The sequence below is a fragment of the Pteropus medius genome, unplaced genomic scaffold (genome assembly GCF_902729225.1).
Source record: "Pteropus medius unplaced genomic scaffold, Ma_sr-lr_union100, whole genome shotgun sequence".
NCBI lineage: Eukaryota > Metazoa > Chordata > Mammalia > Chiroptera > Pteropodidae > Pteropus > Pteropus medius.
In genome coordinates, this window is record NW_024351730.1 from 24,762,114 (window position 1) to 24,782,928 (window position 20,815).

Sequence of the window (20,815 nt, forward strand, 5' to 3'; positions counted from 1 at the left end):
TGGTATATAAATATTTTAACTGAATGTTTTCTTGTTCAAGCTGGTGATATTATGAAGACTTTTTGTCAGAATGATGATACATTTAATAAAAAGATTAAAAGAAGTTTGTTATCTAAGGAAATTTACCTTTGACTAGTCAGGTATTTTTCAGACTTCAACCTTATAGACCCGTATTAATATGTTTGACTACTTAACAGCATTACAGAAATGTGATTGAGCCAGTTAAGGATCTTTCATTTGCTAATTATCAAAGAATTTGGTTCTCTAAGATGTAGTCTCAGCTTTTATGGTATATTCTGAGTTACAGAAATTGGCCCACATTTATTATGTTTTTTTTTTTTTAAACCAGGAATTAACACATAGAATCTTAATTAAAATATGATAGCTAAATATAAGATACCTCGGTAATCCGAAAGAATGCTAATTATTTAGCACTAAAATATGAACTGTTAGAATGGCAATTTGAAGCTAATAAACACATGTGTTTATATACATACATTGTATTTTGCATGTATATACATATTTGTATACATGTATATTTTATTACCCTATCCTCAAATATATCTTCACAGTAGTATAATTAGAGCTGAATTTAGGAACCAGATGTTGGAAAGCATGGAAAGTTGATTGTCATGAACACAAATGTTACACATAAGCGGTTACTAAGTTAAAAGAAGGTTTATGTAATGGACATTCATTCCTCAAATATTTTTTGATTCTCTACAATATGCAGGGCTACCTGTTTATCAATAATACTGATATGAGGACTTAATTCTTTAAAATCTTTTAACTTTGTATTTGAAAATAGTTTCAAAATTTTAAGAAAGTTGTAAGAATAAGAATCGTTCGCAGAACACACATGCATCCTTTACCCAGATGCCTTTCTACCCTCTTTGCTTCACATGTGCTATCGAGCTATAATATTTTTTGAACCACTGAAGGGTAAACTACAGCATGGTCCTTTTATTTCCAAATATTTCAGTGTGTATTTCCTAAGAATAAGTACATTCTCTTTCATAACTATAGTACAATTATCGACTCTAGTAATTCGAACATGGATACTTTACTGTCTGTACTTCCATTTTATCAACTGACACAATTATTTTCTTTATAGCATATTTCTTCCTTCCAGTACAAGAGCCAGTCCTGGGCTAGGCAATTAATTATGTCTTTTTAGCCCCTTTTAACATGGGACATGTTGGCGGGGGAGGTGTGGGGGCGGGCATTGGGAAGCAGCAGCCAGATTTGGCAACTGAGAGGGAGCAGTTTGGACAACCACGAACTCCAAAGCCTGACTGCAGGGGGTTAAAAAATGTAAGTGGAAAAGGAGGCAAAGGCCAAGAGGGCATAGGGATCACTGGATATGTCCAGCTGTATAGGCAGTGAGAAGATGGGATGCGGGGTCACCAGGCACCCCAGTTGCGAGGGGCCCCACGACTGTCTTCTTGCATAACTCTCGGTCTTTCATCCTAGTGTGGAGGTATTTCTCCACTCTATAATGAATCTTTTAAATCATTCAACAGTCACTTCTACCCCAGAAACAGACGAAAGAATGAAAGGGCACTTTTTCCTGGGTCAGCCCTCTAGCTTCATAGCTGAGGTTCTGCCAGAGATGGCACCTTATCAGCACTACTGTGTGATCCGAAGGAACTAGGATGACTCAAATTAAATTCCTCAAGCATTTAGCCCTCAAGAGGGAATGCAAAAACACAAAGCAGCACCTCAGAATGGAAAGAGTACAGAAAAGTGAAGCTGACTTCAGTAGGATTTTTGTGGTTTTCTCCTTTGTTTTTCCATTTTCATCTCCAAGAGCCTCTTATTGCCAAATACTTTTTTTAAAGCCTCCTATCAATCAAAGGCAGAGTTTTGGCAGTGTTGAGAGCCTCACACTCAGCCAACACCGTCCGTCACCAGGAAGTTATGCGCTACAGGTGCCACACAGGTGATCTGACTTGCAGGTGCGGGCACCAGAGGACGTTAGACGATGCTTCCAAAGGCTCACTTTGGACAAGCCAAACTGGCTTACACTAAATACAATAAAACACAGTACGAGGAAGCATTGCTAATAAGAATTATTTTTATACACTTTCCTGATCCCCAAGTCACCACCTTTGCATTAAAACAAACTTGAGACATTGAGCCTTGAAGGTTATTTATCTATTTGTATAAGCGAAGCTTTATTTTCTCGCCTCCATTCTTTCTTTTTCCTCCCATCTTAGATGGGATATAGGTCTCAGTTGCCTAAACAATATATTACAGTGTTTTGTTTAAGTCTGATATAATATGGATCTCCTTACTTTTTTTTTTAATATCCTATTTAGTTTGGAGCAACTGTAGACTGATGAATTTTCATAGGGGCGCTCCTGTATCTGATGTCAAAATTTTATGCTTTTTACCCCCTAAAAGTTTCTTCTTTGTGAATTTGTAGTTTAGAGGATAACTACATCAGAATGAATTCATCTAGTACAAGACCAGTTTTCAGAACTGCAGTTCCTGTGCTCACTCTCTTTTCCTGGAGTCGGTTCTTACCCAAATGTCAATAAAATGGCAGCTCTCAGCAAGGGAACATTCTTGATTCCTGAGACAGGGAACTAAGCCAGGCACTTGTACATTTGTTTTCAAATGAACTGGTTCTTATGTTGTAAATATTTAACTATACACCATAGTATTCCTACCAAAGTTTCCACTAGGTTTTCAGCTAATTCCATTTCCCACAGGCAGAAAGGATCTCTCGCTTTCCAGAACCCTCTTTAAGCAAATATAGACTATATTTCAGGGAGTTTGATTTGAGAAAAAACAAATAATGAGATCTGGAAGGCATATTTTTCCCTTGGTTGAGAACTAAATCTGCCAACGAGGGATGATGGACGTAATTGTAAATCTTATTATTGGTTCTGAATGTTTTTATCATTTCCTATGCTGTCTTTGCTAAAATTGTGGGTAGTGATAGCTAAAAGCAAAGGGGTTTTTTCCTTCTCAGTTTGTGGTTTTGAGAATCAGACGGAGGGACATTAGCTATTAAAGCTACTGAAGAGAGCCAGGTGATCTTATCTCTATAATGAAGTTGACTTGAGTCAGCTTTCCTCTAACCTCTGCGTTGTCTGGGTTCTTGAACATTCAGTTCTCACTGGCATTTGCTTTCTGGGCAGAAGATTTTGATTTACAACGCAGCTCTGTTTACCCTTTTAATGATATATTTGTTTATTTTAAAGGATAGAGCTCTTCGTAAGACGTATTTTATGCTTTGGACATATTTTGTGATTCTTCTTTTAAATGTGGGATATTTTGCCTTCAGGAAATGGTTTGTGGTTTTTGCTTTTCCTTTCCTTTTCTTTTCCTTTTCCTTCCTGCCTTCCTTCCTTCTTCCCTCCCTTCTTACTTCCCTCCCTTCTTACTTCCCTCCCTCCCTCCCTATAACATGTATTTCCTGTTGTCCCAAAACTGTGGACAGCAAGGCAAGAAGTCAACCAAAGTCCGAATGTCTAAGCTTATCACTCAGTATACCACCTTTCAGAGTGTCCGATGGCACTTGGACCACCAATGATTGCTAAGGTCAAAGACCATATGTATGAGTCAAATTGGAAACTACCTGGCAGAGCCAGTCTGTCTGCCTGGTCACTTAGCAGTTTAGAAAACTTGACTCCTAACTAGAAAGCTAATTGCCAGGGGTCCAAGGAAAGCACTGGGCTCCTGCTCAGAAACCTTCATTTACTCTGGGCCCAAATGATGACCTGGGTCTTTTCAAGAGTTAGCAAGAGCATTCTATGTTTTACTCATCTAATTCACACAAATGTTTCTTTTAAGAATGATAATACTTTAAAAATTATTATTTAGTTGAATATTTCTTTTAAAAAGTCCCCTCTTTTCTGATATCTAACAAACCTGGTAGAGCTACTTTCTTTCAATATTAATTATTACTCTTCAAAATCTTTTTTCTGCTTCTTTCCTGTTGAGCTTCAGATTTGCATGAAACACCAAAAAATTTTTTTTGCAGGGTGAGCTGAGAGTGTGGAACTGAAAAAATGCTCTTGGAATTTGAAATAAGAGACCTTAGGAGGGGCGAAAAAAGAGCAAATAAATTTCCTGCACCCTCAGATGTACTGTAACTGAGAACTCTATGTTTTCTTTCTAAATCATTCAGTGGAGAGAGTTTAAGTCCAGTTATAAAAACCTCGTTTAGTTTTGTTTTTAATCCCCAGCATGTTAGTATTTGCAATTTATGTACATGGATTTTAAATTTAGGTTATTTCAATTTTTCTAACCAAATATTTTTAATACATCTATTAATGTTGGAAAGAAATAGATATTCTAAAAGAGTTACTCAGTCTTTTTAACACATAAATGAAATTATCACAGAACCTTCACTTCACCTTTCCCCTTTATTTCTCATTAGAATGCCAGAGTGAGAAAAAACGATTGTAGTCATGCTTGGCATTCAGACATTTCAACGCACTGTGCTTCTGTCCTCTCGTCTGGGGCCACCTCTCTGTGATCACTGTTTTGTGCTTGCTGATGATAGGGGTTTTCTTCTGGATGCTGTGCCTGCCCTTGGTCTTGTGGCTTTGAAACTGAAGCACTTTGTCTGCAAAAGACAGTATATTACAGCTCCAGGGTTCACCCAGCTAGCTGCCTGCTTTGCTGCTGTAACTTCATTCTTGGGAAGTTTCTGAGTTTCCTGGGAGATGAAGCAGGAGCAACATTTGATCCAGCCTGAGCAATTTCGGAAGGCCTTGAGTCCTGTTTTGTTATTCAGCTTTCCAAGAGTGGGTGTGGGGCATGAGAATGCCCAGCCAGGGCAATTACTACTACATGTCAGAAATTGGTACCTTTTGGCCCTCCTCTGCTATGATTAATTTTATAAAGAGTGATTATTGTGGTGCTTTTAAAGTTGGGGCCTTCTTGCAAAACCCAAACAGAAATTAGAATGAAATGTTTGAAATGAATCGGTTTGTTAAAGCATATCTGAACTAAGATGGAGTGTGTATTTTGCATATTTCAGAACTGCCTCTGGTTCTTTTTGGATTTCACGATAATATTAAATATAAGAAAGATTGTTTGAATTAAAGCCAAATGAGACTTGCCAAATTTACAAAAATTTTTGAGGCAGTGTGTAATGGTTTTTAATATTTTTCTGAGTTAAAAAGAATAGCATTTGATTTATCATTTTTACCTTTATGATATATTGTCCTTCATTAGGCTAAGTGCAGTGATATTACAGGTACCCTTGAATTGTATAAGGAGAGTAGAAATATTTTAACGTCAGACTCCTAGTTTATTCAGTGCTTTGGGGATGCATGCAGTCCCATATTAAATGAGATGATCAGCCAAATCTCTGCCTCCCTAGGAGGCCCAAATAATTTCCAGACTATAATGCCAGTATGCTTACAGTTTCAGATTCATCAGCCCTAAAGTAAATTCTAACAGGTGCTATCCAACATTTGGTTTAAAATTTCCTGATGAAAACTATAGGTCTTAAATGTTTTGTTTTCGAAATTTTACTTAGCTACTTAGTTATGCAACTATACCAGAATGAAATATGAGAACATTCTTCTTTTGGGGATATGAGACAAATCTTTCCATTTTCAACATAATCATGCCACCCTCCCCCTCCCTCCTCCCTACCCTCCCTTCCTCTCTTCTTCTACCTCTCTCTCTCTCCGCCCCCCACCCCGGATTCCCTCCCTCACCCTCTATCTATACTTTCTTGAATTACTTAAAGCCCTAATTATTCCACATTGTCTTCAAGATAAAGTCAAGATTTGTACACAATATGCAAGGATTTTCTCTCCAGTCCTATACCTGACCAGGGCCTGCTTCCTCTCCTCCTCACTCCAATCACTTGAGCCTCTTCCAGTGTCTTAGCACGCCATGCTTTCTCGCCTCCTCCTGCCTTGGCACTTGTTACTTCTTTAGAATGCTTGTCTTCCTCTCCCTAAAGGCTGGTGATTATTCTCATAATATTATATCTCTGTTTACCCCTATAACCAACCATATCCATTGTAAACTTACTTGTCTTCCTCTTTAGACTCTAAGCAACTGTGCCCTGGGGTGTTTTGAAACTCTGCAGGAGTCAGTTCTTTATGGTTTGAGGATAGAGATGTGTTAGTTATATAGATCTCAAATTGAAACACAAAAGAGTTGTGATGAGGAAGCACTTAGGGCTGTTTCTTCAGGCTAACCCTGAATCATGGAACATGCATGGCTAGGAAATCAAAGAAAAGAAAAAGCATTCCCTCCAAGTTAACAATACTTCTGATGATAAAAATTGACTGTGGAACTTTCTTTCTCTAAATTGAGGTTATTTTAAAACTTGCTTCTTACCTTTAGTGAGTTTAGGAGAGGATCATCTGCTACATTAAAGGTAATCCTACTTGCTTGAACATTAATTGTTGGCACTTAATAAAATTGATTGAGTTTCACAAATGCTGCTTGCAGCCACATTTCCATTGAAAGGGTGACTTAAAACCATTTTTTCTTAAACTATTCCTTCTTCAATATACATACCCACTGTCTGTCTCAAATACTACTTACCATTCATCTCCAAGTTGCACCAACAATAAAAGTTTCCAATTACAGTGCTTGTGGTTAAGAAATTGCAATTAAGAAAATGCTAGAATTAAGAAATATAATCTTATTTTAACATGGGTAGAATTACCTAAAGTAGCTATCTTTGTGCAGTCAATGCCAGGCATTTTAGCTACATCATCTCTGATCATCACAACAAAACTGATAAGTAGCTGGTATTGTCCCTTTTTACAGATGAAGAAATTGCGGCTCAGAGAGGTGAAATGCCTTGATCAGAATCACATAGTAAGTGGTAGATCTGAGAATTAAAATTTGGTTGGTCTGCCCCAAAGCTCCTATTCTCTACTGTATGTTTTTCCTTAATGATAAAAGTGTCATTGTTTTCTCAGGCATTGGGTGTTATACATATCATTGTAGAATACTATCCTTTGTATAGGTCACCAACAGCACCATTGTCTCATTGTTCTTGAATTTGTGACCATAGACAGAAGAACTTTGAGATTTTAATTCAAACTATTGGGATTCTACCCCTAAAGCTAAAATAATTAGCAATTACCAGGCAGATGAGTCTATGATTGTGTTTCCCAGAATTCTATAGACACATCATGGTACGTAGGCCATGTTCACCCATGTTATAGTATTTGTTAGAATCACACCACTTGGGGGGATACTAGCATGGGCTTTTTCTCTAATATTTTTCTCAGACTTTCTCCTGACTTCCTAACTAGTCCCAGGAGGCAAATTCAGAAGCTTCTGGAAAGCAATGTGCAGGGGGAGATCCTAAGGTTCATGGAAAGCTTAATAAACAATCTAAAATTCGGGACCTGAGTCAGACTCTCTGGAACTGTAGTTTTATTCTTCATAATAAGATATGACCCAAGAGCCATGTCCTCAGAGACTTCTGGCTAAATTGGTTCTAATATTTTCAAAAAAACCTAAATTTTAGTTCTTATAGTTATGCCAGTGACATGTCTACTGTGTAGAGATTCTATTTAGTGTTGTGTTCTCTACTGTTTTTTTTTTATTTTTTGTTTTAATATTTTTCTCTTTTGTTTGTATTCTGTTCATGATGATGGAGGTGACAAGGATTTAGGAAGAATGCCTGTTTCAAGCTCTCTGAAAGTCAACTGCTAAGGACATTAGCAATCTTTTTATGATTATCCACAAAGCCTATGATTATTGTAGGTTTAAGGGCATATATATCCCTCTGTTTTGCAAAAGTCTTACTACTGCTTTTCATTAACAAAGGATATTGAGTAGATGGGATATTGACTCCAACCTACAGAAGGTGTAAATATTAGGACCAAATGAATTACTGTAATTTGACATGGACAACCTCCCCTTTGTGGCATCTCCTTTCAACTGATTCCACTTCCTTTCTCATTTTGGATTACCAGACAGGCCTTTGGAATTAGAAATCCTGCTTTATGATAGATGGGCAGACTGACAGATCTCTATGAAAAGGCATTTAAAATATAAGTATGATTTACCCAAAGAAATGTAGAAATGGTTTTAAAATTTTTTTAGACGATTAGATATTAAAAAATTGTAGAATTAAAGTTGATGTTAGGAAAGCAGTACAGGAAGGGAGCCTAGATCTTATATTAAAATAGTACTTGGCAAAGTCCTTTGCTATTAGCAATTGAATTGATGATAGATCATTGAGTTTTTCCCTATTTCTGAAATCCGTGGTTTAATGGTGGAAATGGTCTTAAAATCAATGAAAGCACGGATTGTCATGCACCACTGTGCTTCAGTGAGCAGGTTGGACCTCATGAGATTCTTGATGATAGGTTGAGATCAACCAAGAGGGAATTTGGACAATATTCAGTGAATCTTAGGAAGTGGGTACAGTGGGTACAGACATTGGAATATTCCTAGTTCATAGTGATACTCATTCTTCACTTCACTCAACAAATATTTATTGAGTGTCTATTTGTGCCATGCACAAAACATACCCAAATCCCTACCTTTACTGAGATTATATTCAAGGTAGGGGTATAAGCAATAAACATTAAACATAATCTATAACTACATCATAAAGAATATTAGAAGATTAGTGCATGGGGAGAAAATGGAGCAGGGTGTCTGGAATTCTAGTGTAGGAAGGAGGGGGACAGGTTGTAATTTTATAGAGGAGGATCAGGGTATGCCTCAGTGCAGAAGTGACATTTGAAGGAGGAGAGGGAAGTAGCCATGGGGACACTGAGCAAAGGAAATTTTCTATGCAAACACCCTAAGGCAGGAGCATGCTTGATGAGAAATAGTAAGGAGGCCACTGGGGCTGGTGTAGAGTGAGAGAGAAAGAACAGAAGTAGATCAGGTCAAAGAATTGATAGGTGGTTGGGGAGGAGTAGATCATATGAGGATTTGTAGACCATTGTAAGGACTTTAGCTTCTTCTTTGAATGAAATGAGGAAATATTGCAGGGCTTTGAGCAGAGGATTGACATGATTTGACTCGTATTTTAAAAGAATCACTCTGGCTCTGAAAAGACTGGAGGTGGAAGGTAAGGGCGAAAGCAGAAATTTTAGTGAGAAGGTTATGACAGTAATCCAGGAGAGAGATGATGATAATTGGACAAGGATAATAACAGTGGAGGATGCGTGAGATGCTATTGAATTCTGGACCTATTTTGTAGATTGAAACAATAGCATCTACTGGAAGATTAAATGTGGAGTGAGAGAAAGAAAGGAGTCGGGTTTTATGCTTCCACACCAGGTAGATAGAATTGCCACATACTGAGATAGGGAAGATGACAAAGTGAACAGGTTTGGGGGAGAGGGTTTACATATTTAAAATTGGATATACCTATTGACAACAGATGAAGGTACTGACTAGGCAGTTGGGTATATGAATCTGATGATTGGGAGCTGAGCTGGAGATAACATTTTGGGAGTCTTCAATGCATATATGGTACTTAAAACCATGAAATGTCCCATGGGAAGTCACTAATCTCTGGAAGTTCTATCTCTAGAAGCTGCAGCCAATGACATAAGACTCATTCCAATCTTGTGGGCCAGGTTGACCTCACCTTCTATTGTCTTTTGACTATCATAGGACAGCATTAATCATAACGAGGTACACCAATTAGTTTGTTTTGAATTTACTGGATACAAAATATTTCCACACCATGCACAGTTAGAGCTAGAGGTCATCTAATGAAAGTTTCTCATCTTAAACTAAACAAGAGAGGCTCAGGGAAGTTAAATAATGTGCCCAAAATTATAGTAAATGATTATAGCAAAGCCAGGAGTAAACCTTCTAGCTCAGTACCCTTCTTCACACAATCTAGAACACTTATAATTTCATTAGATGGAATACGAAAGGTGAAAACAAAGGGGTCGAGTCAAAGATCATTTCTGCCACTGTTTCCTTCAGAGCAAAAGTCTAGGTAGTGGAGCTCTCTTATGTGTTAACTTAGGCAGCACTTGCTGCCCTTACCGTTAAAAGCCAGAGTAAAGTTCAGCTGACCCGCTCTCAAAGGGAAAGGTAGAAAGTGACATCCGAGTTTCTCAAGCCAGGTTTTGAATAAATCAGGGCATGATTTTTTTTTTTTTATTATAGGAAGTTGGGATGCAGAAGGAATAATATCTTTCATACAGTAAGTCACAATAAATTGAAAGTAGAGGAGGAAGGAGAAGAAAGAGAATGTGGGCAACTCTGCCATCAGATGATGATTTTGATGGTTCTTGATGATGAGCTGGAGAAGGCTGGAAAGGGCTAAAGGAACATAGAATTGAACATAATTTTTATTTGACAATGGATTGCAATTAGACATATACTCTACTTCAATTTGCCCCTGGTTCCAGCTCTTTCTCAGCTATTGGTGAATTATTTAAATTAGCTATTGAGTTCTAATGGATCATTATGTATAATTTGCAAACTGCTATTACACTTAGAGATCATTCATTCAACAGATATTTATGGAGTACTTCCTATATGGCAGGCATAGGAAATGCAGTAATGAATAAGATAGGTGAGGTATTAGTTTTCATAGAATTTACATTCTCATGGGGCACATAGACAGTAAATAAGTAAACCAATTAGTGAAGTAGATAATTCCAGATAGCAATAAGTGCTATGAAGAAAACGGAACAAGGTCATGAGATAGAGATTGGGTGGACTCCTTTAGGTAGGAGGTTCAGAGAGGATCAGGTGACTTTTGAATGAAAACCTAAATAATAAGACGTAGCCTTCCACATGGAGGTGTGGGGCATTCCAGGGAGAGGGAAAAAATCAAGAGCAGGGCCTCGAGGTAGGAACATTTTGGGGATGTTGATAGAAATGAAAGGAAGCCAGTATGGCTGAAGCATAATGAACAAGGTAAGCAAGGGCCACATCATGTAGAGCCTCACAGGCCATATTAAGAAACTGAATTGTAGTCTAAGTGCATCATGAGGCCATTGGAGGATTTAAGCAAGGGAACAATATTGCCAAATTTATTTCTTTGGAATAACACGGAGATTCCTTTTTGCAGAATAGAGTTTATAAGGCCAAGAGTAGAAGCAGGAAAACCAGTTAGGAAACTATTATATATCCGCAGGATGGTAGCGTGGAGATGACTGAATTGATGAGATTTGAGACGGGTTTCAGAGATACCATCAACTGATTGCTGATGGATTGAATAAAAGGAGTAAGGGAAAGAATAATGACGATGACTGCTGGGTTTTGAGCTGTATAGTTGGGATAATGGGGCCATCAGTTAAGATGGGGAAAACTGGAGAACAGCAAGTTTGGAGGGCAGGGGTAGGTGCGGAGGGTGCTAGGGAATAGCAGAAGTGAGAGTTCTATTTCAAACATATTATGTTTGATATACCAATCAGGTATCTGAGTAAGTAGTTGCATATAAGAGTTTGAAGTCCAAAGGAGAGATCAGAGCTAGAGAAAGTTGAGAGTCATCAACATATAAATAGTATTTAAGGTCACAGGACCTGGTTCATTCAGCAGTGAGAGTATAGATAAAGATGTGAACACCAAGCCCTGGGGCACATCAACCTTGGAGGATGAGGATCCAGAAAGGCAAAGGAGAAAAAACTATCAGTGAGTTGAAAGAGGAAGGCAAAACTCAGGAAGGTGTGGTGTTGTGGGAGTCAAGAAAAGAAAGTGTTTTTTAAAGGAGAGAATATGTCAGCTGTGATGAATGCTGTTGCTGAAGGATCTCATGAGATGATCACTCACCTCATGATCATTGACCTTGGCAAGATATAGAATGATAGTGACTTTGATATAAGCAATTGAAAGGGAATGATAGGGATGAAAGCTGAACTGCAGTGGGTGGAAAAGAGAACAGGTGGTGATAAAATGGAGACAAGTGCAGACAATTTATTCACATTTGTGGTTTCTATCACCATATTTAGCTAGGGATTTGGTAATGAAGTAAGACTGTAACCAGTATTGCTAGAAAGACTCTTAATCTTAAGTTTTAGAATGGTGAATTAAAACTAGTATACCTTCCTAGAAATTTTGATCTACTGTGTCTACTTGGGGAGTATTAAGCTTTCATGGAGTCACTCTGATGTTCATACATGCAGCTCTTGATCATTCTTTGACATTAGTTTGTCGGATCTGTTTCCTACAGCAGTACTCAAGTAGGACAAAAGGCAAAAATACTAAAAACCAGTATTTATGGAGCGAGCACTTAGTGTGCTGTTGAGAGGTGATTAGCTCATTTCATCCTTACCTCAAATGATAGAGGCTGTTATAATCCCTTTTTAAGGTCACGTTTTTGAGGTCACATGGTCTCCTCTAAAATCCAGGTAATTAATTTGTAATTGAAATTTTGCAACACAAGTTAAATTTAAGTCGGGAAATACTTGTATTTCAGCAAAATTTTTAATTTTATGTGTCTCCTTTTCTTCTCACCCAAATAACAAAATCTACGTTTAAATGGCAATTAGGAATTGAATCCCAGGAAGTCTGAAACCCAGGAGCTCCGGGCTCCTGCTGTTCAACCAACATCCTTATTCTTGAGGTATAGAAAGGAGACTCCAAAAAGGAAAAGCAGATGACATTTGATAAAACCAGTGTTGGCATAAAATCACATAAAAGTTATAATGCATTGAGCTAGAAATGAAAAATATATTCTGGAAACCTCTACTTAATGGTGTGGTTTTTTTCTTAATTTATGTAAGAACCTGCACTTATAGAATGCTAATCCTACGCATCACTCAACATTCTCCCAACAATACCCATTTTTACCCTGCTAATGAATTGCTCCTCAAAATCAAAATAAAATGTCATGCTCATACATTTTCCTTTTGGATACCTTTTTGGTTTTTTTCTCCCTGAAAGCTATTAAAACCAATGGTTGGTTGCTTTTGTTATCTTTAAGGCTGGTTGCTTTTGTTATCTTTAGGTTAGAAAAGCCTAGCACTCGTTGGTGCCCAGGAAGTGCCCTAGACTGGAATTGTTTTTGTTGTTCTGATGTGAAAATAACAACATAGAACACAGACAACGGCACGCAGCATTTTATTATGGGTGACACAGCTTTAATTGGTATGTAGAGGGCATGCCTGTGGAATTAGTCTTTGGAATATTGGCCAATCAGATCACTTTCAACATTTCTCAATGTTTAGTTTCATCTTATAATTAAGTAACAACGATCATTTCCTGGCAGCTAATGACTGGCTAGAAGAGTTAGAAGCCTCATTAGGTTGATAATTTATCAAATTCTAAGCTCTTCATCTGCAGTGTTGCAAAAAGAGAAAGCATCTTCAAATTCCAAAATTATTAAAGACAATTTCCAACCATATTTTATGTATGAGCGTTAACTTGTTCTTCAAAGGCTGACTTTGTTATTTTCCAAGTTAAAAAAAAAATTGCGTATTATATAAGCAGGAAAAATGTTTATATGACTTTGATAGAAATGTACTGAACTATGGTAACATGTATACATTCACGCACTACAACAAAAGAATTGATAGGCCATGTTTCCTTTAAGATTCTTTTTGTGACAATTCCACACCCTTTCCAAAAAACAGGCTTGATCATCCATTAGTTCCAGCAATAGCATCTTTATATTCACTCTACAAATATTGATTGAGCACCTACTATGTGTTAGGCACCATTCTAAATGTTGAGGATACAGCAAGGGAATGGGGTCAGACAAAAACCTGTATCCTTACTGAGCTGATATTCTAATCATAATAATTTCTGTCTTCAAAGTTACCTGTCACTAGGCCTGGAAGACTAAAAATTAAATATCTTTAAAGCGATCCAGCTGAAGGGAGAAGAGGGTCCTCACTGGACCATCTTGGCCAACCTACTTCTGACTATCTTGTCATCAATATGGTCATTTCATAGTAGCCCCGGCTTCTGCTAATTTGGGGATCACTCACTGATCAACCACATTTCTGAGATAACAATCTTCCTTTTAGTGACAGAAAGTACAGTCTCTTCTCCAAGGGGACCTACTACTTTCCTCTTCCTTTTGGGGTCTGACTGCTGTTCACAAAGGAAATGGTGACTTCAATTTCTTGATGAAAACATTCATTTCTATAGCTTGATGCAGAGACAGTCAGACCTATAATCCAGGCTCTGGAATTCTAGAAATGTGGAACTCAAGGTGCTATGATTCTTCCAAACGACTTCCATCCTGCCTAGACCAGGTCTAAGAGACCTCTGGAGAAATGGAACAATATTTTCCTAAGGGTACCCCCCCCCCTTAGATTTTCATCAGAGTTACTGCCGGGAATTCCTCAAAAATCTTTGCCCTCCATATACTCTTCATTTCCTTGGAGCAGAGTAACCTTCAGTACTCAAAAAAACTACATGGCTTCTTCACCACAGGAGCAACTCAAAGTATGAGGTCTCTGGATCTTTAGGCTTGTCAAAAATGCAAAGCAGAACCTCAGGGAGGCTCCTGACATTTGTTTTGTGCTATCACATCAATCCTGGATTTCAGCATCAGAGATACCCACCATTGCCCTGTGTAGAACTGGCAGATGTTGGCCCTGGTGCCTTACATGAAAGTTATCCTTCTGGTATCCTAGGTGACTCCCCTGGTTATAGACTATTTATAACTAAGAATTGAGACTACCCAGTTCTTATGCTGCAAAGTCCAATTCCTCAAAATGAATCCTGGGAACTCTTCTTGCCCTGAATATATTTCATAAATGGGCAGAATGTATAATTGATATCCCTTTATTTTATTAGAGTTTTTTTTCTGTAGAAATTCTGGAATTTTAAGATGTTCTTTATTTAACTGCCATATGATAAATATTTGAAGGAACATCCAATTATTTTAAAATCATTTGGTAGACTTCACGGTACAAAAACATATACACATCCCTATCTGTTTAACAAATACTCCAACCATTAGGAACCCAAGGAGAAACAACTTGGTAGTTAATGGACATCCTGTGTAGCTACTTTCATATAAAGTATAGGGACTCAGAGGAGCCTTTTACTTCATCCCTGAAGTTACTAACTTTAAGTCACTTTTCCTAATGTGCCTAGCAATACTATTTGCCTATAATGTCCCAAGAATTATGGTTTTTCAATTCATTCCTGGATGGGAGAAAAGATAGTTCTATAATATACACTTTTATTTAAGTAACTGGGATTTTTCAAAAAAATAAAGGAAAACATCACAGTACTTTTCTGAATGGGCATGCTATGTCATGGAAAGATGGGCTTGGAGGGGTTGAACTAAAACACTTGCAGATGCAGTAGGAAAAGCCTCTGTTTTGCATTGGTTTTCCTAGGTTTAATGAAAACATAAGGATTGAGGGATTGGCCTCACCCTGGAAATATAATCAGAAATGGAACGTTGGTAGCAAAAACTGAGGACAACAGAAGAATCATTATGTATAGGGGAAAGAAAGGTCTCAGAAAAGGGAGACTATTCTGAAAAACTCAGGCTCTTTTTCTCTTTTTCTTGTATGAAATTCAATGTTTCCTTTCTCCTTTTAGCCTCTTCATATAGTGATATTATTTTGAGTAGAAGGATATGCCCAGGTGTATAGAAGCTTTAGAAGCTGATGGCAGCCCCACAGTCACTGGCTCCTCTAGGTAGTGAGAGCTTTGCTAAAGGAGAAACAAACAAGGAAAGAAAATTCTACCCCGAATGACAAATCTATGTGTTGTAAGGATGAAGCCAAGCTTCAGAAGCTGTGGGAATATCCTCTGTGAGAAGCGAGACAAAACTCTTTCAATTGCTTGCATTAGGGAAACACCCTCATCAGTAGGCCTAGGCTCATGAGTCAAAGCCAAGAACCGGAGCTGGGCTAAGTCCATGTGTGTTGAGGGAGTGTGCAAGGTTCTGGGTCAGCGCCTCTTCTACAATGCCTTTCTCCACCCAGGTCTCCAGGTCAGGTCTGGCAAGATTTAATGACTCTGAATCTCTGCAATGAGTGGCATCTGGATAGCTCAAGGGAACTAGGCAATGCCACTCAACACGCACTGGGATTGGAATTTGGGCAGAGAGACTAGGAGCTGGACACCTAGGAGGCTGTCTTCGTGAGGAGGTCAAAGAAAGCTTTTGCCAAGCCTGTTGGGTAAGTCAACAGGAGACTTCAATCTCTACTTTTGTCCATTCTAATTTTTTTAATAGCACTGAATGTATAGACACTTCAAAAATGAACTGTCTGATATTGCATATTTATATTTACCCTTTTAAATAAATATGCAATATTAGACAATTTTTAAGAGATTTTAGATGATTGGTTTATTGGTTATTAGTTATTTTCAGTACATGGGTTGCCTTTATCCTCTGGGCGTAAGTGTTAATTTAAACAAATTAAAAATATTTTTAGTCAAAATTTTCTTTCAGAGGACCTAGTTTAAGATTAATTATCTAACATTCAATGGGACCAGACCAAGTGGGTTCGACAGTTTAAATAGCAGGAGTCATCCGTGAAAACCCTCCCTTCTCATTTTCTTCTGAGTCTTCATCTGCACAGCTTTAAAATTACCTTAAGGAATAAGGCGACAATAGCTGATTTTTTTTAAAAAATAAATAAATAAATTCAAAAAGACATAAATGAAACGATCCCTTCTAATCTGTGCTTCCCCTGCAGTCTGACCCTAGGGAATGAGTCTTCCACAGATCAAATCAAGAGACACGTGTGTTTACTACTTCTGAAGACTCTAAAGGTTTTGCCAACTCTAAAAATGACCTAACCTCATGGGGAGGAAGGGGTATTAAGTCATGAACGATATAGACAACCCAGAACTCCCATGGACCCACCTATAAGCCCTGCCTCTTTAGAAAATGAAGTGGGCCTAGAGTGGGGGGAGGGAGGGAAGAGAGAGAGGGAGAAAAAATTGTCATCCCACACATATATTTGTAAGGCAATACCCTTCTAGTAGCCAGAAGCCAGATCTTTGAGGGGTCTCAGAAACTACCTTAACTAGGGACCCAAAGAATTGCCAACACCTTTGGTTGGCAACCCGAAGTATGTAACTGGTTCTAGTTATAGTGAGACGTTCTTTTCTTTCAATTAAATTAATTAATTAATTTTTATATATATATATTTTTTTATGCCTACAACATCTGGTCTTCCTAGGTGGTCTCCCATTCAAGTACTAACCAGGCCCGACCCTGCTTAGCTTCCGAGATCAGACAGGAATTAAATTTATTGAGGCAACATTGGTTAACAACATTATATAATTTTCAGGTATACAATATTCTAATATGACATCTGCATATTCTATTGTGTGTTTACCACCCAAAGTCTAGTCTCCTTCCTTCACCATATATTTGACCTCCTTTCCCCTTTTCATCCACCCCGATCCTCCATCCTCTCTAGTAACTACCATTCTGTTGTTTGAATATTTTAGTTTGTTTTTGTTTGTTTTGTTAGTTTGTTACTTTTTGTTTTAAGTCCTACATATGAGAGAAATCATATGGTTCTTGTCCTTTTGCATCTGACTTATTTCACTTAGCTTGATACTCTCAAAATCAATCCACCTTCTTTATCCAGTCATCCATCAAAGGATATTTAGGTTGTTTCCATGTCTTGGCTGTTATAAATAATGCTATAATGAACATAGGGGTACATATATTTTTACAAATAAGTGTCTTCAAGTTTTTCAGATACCTACCCAGAAGAGGAATTGCTGGGTCATATGGAAGTTCTATTCTTAATTTTCTGAGGAACCTCCAGACTGTTTTCCATAGTGACTACACCAATTTAAATTCCCACCAATTGTGTGTAGGGGTTTAGGGAGACGTTCTAAATAACTCCAATCAGAAGCCTGTTGTCATTTACTGAGTACCTAACAAATCTGGTATAATTAACTCCATGATCCCTCCTCTTGAGGGATATGCATTTTGTTGAGGAACCCCTCAATACAAAGCACGCCCCCTCCCTGGAATGAATGCTTCTCTGGGTGCTCGGGAGCTCTTGTTTGTTTTCTGCCTTGGTGGCCTTTTCCCTACGCCCAGCACCCTTCCCTTTTATGCCCATAGCAGAGCCCATTACTGCAAATTGGTGATGAGGCAAGGTGGCTGGGAGGTGCTCCTGCATGGGGGAGTTCTGTTGTTTTTATAACCGGTGCCAGCTCTGAGTGGATGATGAGTAAGAGCCTCTTCCTCTTCCCTCTGGGCCGCCCTCCTCTCCTGCAACAGTCTTGTTGCCGGCCCAGTTCAAATATGGTGCTAAGCAAAGGCGGCTGCCTGGCTTTGATTCTCCCCAGGCTTGGGACTCAAAACTCAAGAAGGCTTCAAAATCCGTAAGTGGAGGCGGCATTGGCCTGTGTTTCCTATTAGCCAGTATTTCTGCAGGAGGGCTTTTGGAGAGAAAGTGACGACTATGAAGGCAATGACATAGCATTCATTACTCCTACTTCCTCCATTAGGTAAACTGAAAGTGCTCGCATGGCACACAAGCACGAAATGGATGTTAAATGCATCTTCTAGTGATGTTGGGGCCGATCTTAGGTTAGACAGCATTTTCTCTAAGAGAATCCTATTTCTGGCAAGTTATTTCTTTTTAAATACGAACAATATCTGCTTTTTCATTCTTATGTTTGAAAATTAAAATAGAAGAACAGTCATGATTATCCATAGTTTTCATTGATTTTTGCCATTTTCCATTCTGCTTATGAGCATAGTATTTGTTTTGGATTTTAGCTGGTCTTTTGTATACATTACTAACATATTTGTCAGCTGCTGGATTATTACAAGCAAATATAAAGGGGAGTTTCCATCCCGAGGGACCTCCACAATTTATGCTCAAAGAAATTTTTGTAAACCTTGTAAGAGGAAAAAGATAATTCTTTGCCATCGTATGTGTGTGGGGGGGGTGTGCATGTGTGTGTGTGATTTCTTTCTTCTTTTTTGGTAGTCGTAATCTGCAAAGTTTCTGCATCCTTAAGCATAAAGATGAGTTTCTCATTTTTGTAACATGATTTCTTTTCAAACTTGTAGTTTAATTGAATCTAGCTTTGAGTGACACTTTAAAAATGCTCTCCTGCCTCAGAAGCGCTTCTCCAAACCAGGTGTTCTTCATACTCACCTGCTGGCTGTGTTTGATTAGCAGCCAGCTACAACCGGGTGTTCTTATTTGTGCCAAATTCACTCTATATATGGGAGTCTATGCTTGAGCAGACGAGTCATGCTAATTATTCAGCCCTCTTCCTTGGAAGTAATATGCCAAAATCACAGAAGCAGAAAAGCCAGAAACAGTATGAGGCTTGGTATTGATGGACCATAAAATCAGAATTTCACCTCATAATATTGCTTTGTTCTTGGATACAATAATCCTTTCCAGCTATGAGCTCATCAGTCCTTGCTCTATCTCTGGGCCAGTTGGCATCACTGCCATTGTACGGAGGGAGAATGAGAGATGCAGCTGGGCAAGCCAAATTGCCCCAAAGCCAGGTGATCCAGCAAGAACTGGGAGCCAACTCCCTTGACTTCTCTCCAGCCCCTTGCTGTCTGACAATCAGCTTAGAAGAGAGAGCTAGAGGCTAAATTGAAACTGCCAGTGTTGCCTGAAAGCAATCTGTATTTGAATTATCATTCAGAAGCCAGGAGAAATCAAACAGTGGATACATAAATGGAGACTTGGAGAAGACAGCAGGAAAGAAGGTTGAAAATGAGGAAATCTGTGATCTAAGTCAAAGAATGTAGGAAATATGCTCGAGTATTCTTTTTTCTGCGGGCTGTGCTACCTCTGTTAACTGTGGGCTGAACTATGCTAGATAATATCTGTCATAAGAAAGTACAAAATGTCCTCCAATAGGAAGTGATAATCAAAGTAAAGCTAATGCACAAACTTGAATCATTAATTTAGTAAATATTTGTTAAGTATCTCCCATGAGCCAGGTCCTATAATATTCACCTTTGTAGCCTCACTGCCTATCCCATGGTAGTTAGATAAGATGAATGAATGGATTGATGAATAGGTGGACACATGCTGTCTATGAAATTGTACTTTAAGGATTCCCTATCTTCTCTTTGCTCTTACAATCCAAGACTCCTGCCTCACCCATCCTGGAACCACCTACTCACAGGAAGGAGAATTTCCTTAATGAAGGCCTGTGTGCCCACAGGGAGGAAGCCTTTTTGTACTTTTACCCAGACTGAATCTGGAAAATCATGTCAGTAAGAAGGTCACACCCTAACCAACTCAGGAGAGTAACATTTGTATATCATAGGCTTCACTGCAGCTAGCCCAACACAGGTGTATGTAATCTCTGAGTCAGGCAGTCAGAGCAAATTTGCCTCTGTGGTCTCCAGAACTCCACCACTCCTCACCTACTCTCTTGAGATTGCCTCCTAGGATCTCAGCTTCATCTTAAACATATGTAGCCAGGATCTGGGGAAAGCACACCAGGCACCATTATTTATTGAATGCCCTCAATGTATTGGCCTCAAGCCAAATGCTGAATTAAATTATTATACTAACCAGTTGGTTTTTAACAAATAAATTGGCATATAGAGGTGAACTAAGTAGAAAGGAAGAAGGAAATATACACCAGGGAGAGGCTGGTGCCGGAGAAGACAAATTGGTCAGAGCCTGCCATTTTGAAAGTTTAAGTAGGACAGGATCTTAAAATATTTCAGATCCAGCTCCATGTTTTTGATCAGCCAGAGGAAGGGCAAATTTGTTTGGAAGAAGGAAAATAAACCACCACTTCATGCCCTTGACGTTGATTCATTACTTTGTGATTGTTTCTGTCTTTGCACCACCACTGGGACTTGTAATGTGCCTCTGACCAAGCACAGGACCAGCCATGGCCAAGTAATTAGTGGTTTACTTTCTATCACCTCTAATAAAACATGGGCTCAATGAGGACAGGGACTTTGTCTTCTTCACCTCTGAATTCCAAAACCCAA

At 38.5% G+C, this 20,815-nt stretch overlaps 1 protein-coding gene across 6 annotated transcripts in view; it reads left to right on the plus strand.

The window, feature by feature from the left end:
• SHROOM3 (shroom family member 3) overlaps positions 1-20,815 on the plus strand; it is a 281,729-nt gene that overhangs the window by 149,363 nt on the left and 111,551 nt on the right. The window contains exon 1 of one of the 6 annotated variants that reach the window (XM_039845510.1): positions 18,032-18,204. The exons of the other annotated variants lie outside the window; for them this stretch is intronic. Within the exon in view, the coding sequence (XP_039701444.1) occupies positions 18,044-18,204 (161 nt within the window). The 5' untranslated portion in view covers positions 18,032-18,043. Of the gene's footprint in view, positions 1-18,031; positions 18,205-20,815 lie in introns of those variants that run through there. 6 annotated transcript variants of the gene reach the window in all.